At 33.3% G+C, this 4,190-nt stretch overlaps 1 protein-coding gene across 4 annotated transcripts; it reads left to right on the top strand.

Moving 5' to 3' along the window:
- The first annotated feature begins 767 nt into the window (after positions 1–767).
- LOC139863944 (Golgi SNAP receptor complex member 1-1-like) lies at positions 768–3,618 on the top strand. 4 transcript variants are annotated; one of them, XR_011764454.1, is made up of 6 exons: positions 768–980; positions 1,416–1,649; positions 2,210–2,377; positions 2,749–2,862; positions 2,952–3,132; positions 3,334–3,618. XR_011764454.1 is itself a non-coding variant. In XM_071852547.1 (5 exons), the coding sequence occupies exons 1-5, from the start codon at positions 942–944 to the stop codon at positions 3,063–3,065; spliced, it is 669 nt and encodes a 222-aa protein (XP_071708648.1). In that variant the 5' UTR covers positions 768–941; the 3' UTR covers positions 3,066–3,618. The 4 variants fall into 4 exon arrangements, 1 of the variants encoding a protein (XP_071708648.1); XR_011764452.1 differs by having other exon boundaries at positions 2,952–3,117; positions 3,248–3,618; XR_011764453.1 differs by having other exon boundaries at positions 2,952–3,117.
- Positions 3,619–4,190: the final 572 nt, after the last annotated feature.

A 4,190-nucleotide genomic window follows, 5' to 3' on the forward strand; every position in this document is an offset into this window, starting at 1 on the left:
AACACAAGCGATTTTCAGATCCGTTTATCAAATCAATTTTCGGTAAGTTTCAGATCCGAATTATGTGGGTGTGTTTGTGTTTATGGGAGAGAATGAAAGTTAAATCTGAATGAAAGTTAATAGATGATCATAACGATATAGTTGATGGAAGTTAATTAAAAGAGTGGAAGTTACTTCAATAGTTGTTAGGTGGGTTTGATTGTGGAAGAGAATGCAGTAGCAGTAATAATAAAAAATGAATGTGAAGGAGGTTAATTTTTAATTTGTGTGGTAAATGGAATGCCACATCACATATTAATGTGAAAAAAGAATGAAGAGGGTAGTAATAATAATAAATAATAATAATAAAAGATAAAAAGACTATAGTACCCTCACATGCATTGCACATGACCCTGTTTTAATGACTAATTTAGACGGCCGTCAGTCAAAGGGACGAAGTCAGCAACACTTGCAAACTACGAGGACGAAATCCATCAAAAAAAAATCATAGGGACTAAATCAGCTTTTTGGTACAAACCACATAGACCATTTTAGTGATTTTGTCATTTCTTTATAAAAGCACTGTGTATTTGTTTTTTCCTCTTCTTCAATAAGTATTTACCTATTTAATCCTTATACTTTTAACAATATACTTATTTAATCCATGCATTATATATTGATTTACATAACAATCCTTACAATTTCTTCGAATTTTCCCGTTTTATAATCATCATAGTCATGAATAATACGTAATCATAATCATCAATAATTTTGCTAAATTAGCAAAATTGAGATAGTTACCTTGGTATTGAAGCATATTTGGTCTCTCATAATTCTCTTCAATTTCTGTACCATCTATCAATCCCTCTTTCGATTTAAAAAAACAAAAAAAACAGGAATCACATCGAATTAATCAATCGGGAGGAACACAGTTTCCTCCCTTTTTCTTTCTTTCATTCTCCATGGATACGCCTACCTCTTGGGATTCATTGCGAAAACAGGTCTTTAATCCTAATTAAATTACATTTTTAATTCACCTATTAACGTTTATGAGTACCAATTATTCAATTTGTGTAATGATTATATATTCTAATATGTTTGATTGGAGCTACGTATCAATATTAGATTTGTTCGGTTATTTTATCTGAATGATTATATAAATTAGGGTTTTATATATGATGAGCAGGAGCAGATCTGTAATTGGACTAGCTGTATTAAATTCGAAATTGTTATATTGTATGATATATTGACAATTATAGATTACATATAATTATAATAATGTGTGTATGTAATGTATATGTATATGTATATGTATATGTGTATGTATATGTCTGTGTTTGTGTATTAGTTTGTATTATAATGCATATGAGTTGTACTTGAGAAAGTTGTGAATTTGAGTAATCTGGAGTAGAACATAAGTTTGTTGTGATTGATAGGCAAGGAATTATGAAGCAGAGTTGGATGATCAAATGCATTTGTATCGAAAAATGGTTTCGAACAAAGTTGATGATGGTAATAACGAGAGTAATCTCGGGTCCAATATCGAACTGCTACTTAAACAACTTCATCAAGTAATTTCTCAAATGCAAGCGTGGGTGTCATCTGGCGGATCGGAAATATTCTCGCATACATTGACTCGACATCACGAGATTCATCACGATCTTACTCAGGTTCTTCTCTTCCTTTGTATTACATCGTTTTGTATGTACCATGTTTCATTGAAGTACTTTATTTAGGGACAGAAAATGCATGAATGAATAAGTTTGCAGGGCAAAAACTCAATCATCTTGTGTATTTAGGTAGTATAAGATTAAAGAACTTTTTTTTTTTTGGGTGTATGCCTGCACGTGCACGCGTATGCACTTGTGCCTGTGTCGAGAAATCACATCATAAAATTTTTCTGTTGATCATGTCAATTGCTTCCTGATCATCGAAACTTGCTAGATAGTACTTAGTAGTGAACTGGAAAAGAATGAAGGCTTAAAAGATTGATATCGTAGTTTTGTTCATCTGGAAACTCGGATTAATTAAGATCTGAATTGATTATACTCATTATTGTTATTCTCAAAAGGGTCGTTGTATTTATCTAGCGATGTCATTAATTAGACTTTCATCTTTATGTTATGTTCATTAAGCCGACAACTGACTTTTCTAACTCTTAAAAGTCATAAATATGTGTATGATTCATAACTATTTGAAAACAATTGCTTATTAAGTTGATTAATTGTAGGAATTCAATCGACTTCGTTCAAGCCTAAGAGCCAAGAGAGAGCATGCGTCACTGCTTGAAGATTTCAGGGAGTTTGACAGAGCAAGATTAGACATAGAAGAAGGCGGTGGGTCCCAAGAGCAGTCTCTTCTTAAGGAGCGTGCAACTCTCATGAGAAATACAGGCCAGGTTCGTTCGATCATCACCATATATATCCTGTAACTTTTATTGTTAAAATTGCGGCTCTGAATTCAGGTTTATGTTTTAGCAATTGATGTTTATACTACTGCAAGTATAGGACAAGATTATACACCATAGAGTATAGAGGTTTCCGATTCTTTTCTGTAGTTATTGCCTTAACTGAACGAGTTTAGTTGTGTATAATATTGATGGGGCCCGCAGTGGCGAGTTTCCAGATGGTCTTGAATTTATTTGGTTGGCTGGATCTTGTATTAAACAACTGAACACATCCAAAATCCAACCGTTCTTAGATTATGCAAACATTTTAACTTGATAGAGTTAGTTATACGAATAACTAATTTTGTTATTTGACGATACAGATGGATGGTGTAATATCTCAAGCCCAAGAGACACTCGGCTCACTAGTGTTTCAACGGTCAACTTTTAGAGGTGTCAATTCTAAGCTTAGCAACGTCAGCAGTCGCCTCCCAACTGTAAGTAAAATGTTAGTAAGTAATAAATCTTATGATAATTATCAAATCTCTCGACTAATTTCTCGAATCTTTTTATGGTGGTATTCCAGGTGAATAGCATTATCTCTGCGATAAACAAAAAGAAATCAATGGACACCATAATTCTTTCTTTAGTTGCATCCGTTTGCACGTTTCTCATTCTGATTTACTGGCTGACAAAATAGCAAAAAGCATCATTGGTAATCTTGTTATGGCTGCACGAGGTGCGGCACTAAGGTACGCGGCACTAAGGTACATTATGTCACCAATTGGTTGTAAAAAATAAATTTTGTAGTTCAATTATGATTTTAGTTGATTCTTCATGCATGGTAAATGTGATACACAATCAACACATTTTTTGCAAAAGACAAGACTTGCCCCAAATGTTTGGAACAGTAAATCGTCTATTGAAAACTTTTAACATTGTGCGTTGTATATGCTTAATGATGCAAGTTTATACGAGAGCTTGAAACTGGAAGTTGGTTGCAGATGTTCGGTTGCATCTATTTACAAGTGGTTAAGTTAAAACGCCCACCTAAGACATGTTCTTTATGGTCTTTCTGCAATTTGTCCCATGTATGTGCCAATGTTCATAAGTTGTTTCATTGTATAAGTTTATTACTTAGTTGCATCTTTATGTTTTTGTATTGTTATGCTCACTAAATATTGGTAGGATTCTATTGTAATTTTCTAGTAGTAAGATATTATGGAATATGGATTAGTATTTTTCTTGTGAAATCTTCTTAAACAATAGCTTTCTACTTTAAAGTTTGAGTTTTCAAATAGTTTGTGAAAAATCCAAGCCCATATGGGCTCATAGACATTGTGCGGTTTTGCCTATCGATAAACTATAGCCCGAGTGGTTTAGGGCCATGATATTCTCACAAGCGGTCTCAGATTCAAAACCTCACTAGCAACATATTTTAGAATGGTCCAGAAACTGTCACGGGATAACTCGTTACTCGTTAGTTTATGCACATATGAGAGAACAAAAATGCTCCCCTATTTGTTGTAAAGCATGACCAAAGAAATTCTTATCCGTTTACATGTTTAGTATGGCGTTAAGAAGTTATACAATGTGGTATGATTTGACCTTGAAACTATGGCTTGGGAATAATGAGATGAAAGATAAAAGGTGATAATGTACTTGTGATGTTGGTTGTAATGTGTTTTATGTTTTGTTATTGGAAAACAACATGGGCTTATTTTTGGACATGAAAATCTTGTAAAGAGATCTGATATACTTTTTGAGTAGATTAGATTATATGAGGAATCATATGCTATGTTTAGTAACTGCTCCCTTTTGTCCC

The sequence above is a fragment of the Rutidosis leptorrhynchoides genome, chromosome 1 (assembly GCF_046630445.1).
Source record: "Rutidosis leptorrhynchoides isolate AG116_Rl617_1_P2 chromosome 1, CSIRO_AGI_Rlap_v1, whole genome shotgun sequence".
Classification (NCBI taxonomy): domain Eukaryota; kingdom Viridiplantae; phylum Streptophyta; class Magnoliopsida; order Asterales; family Asteraceae; genus Rutidosis; species Rutidosis leptorrhynchoides.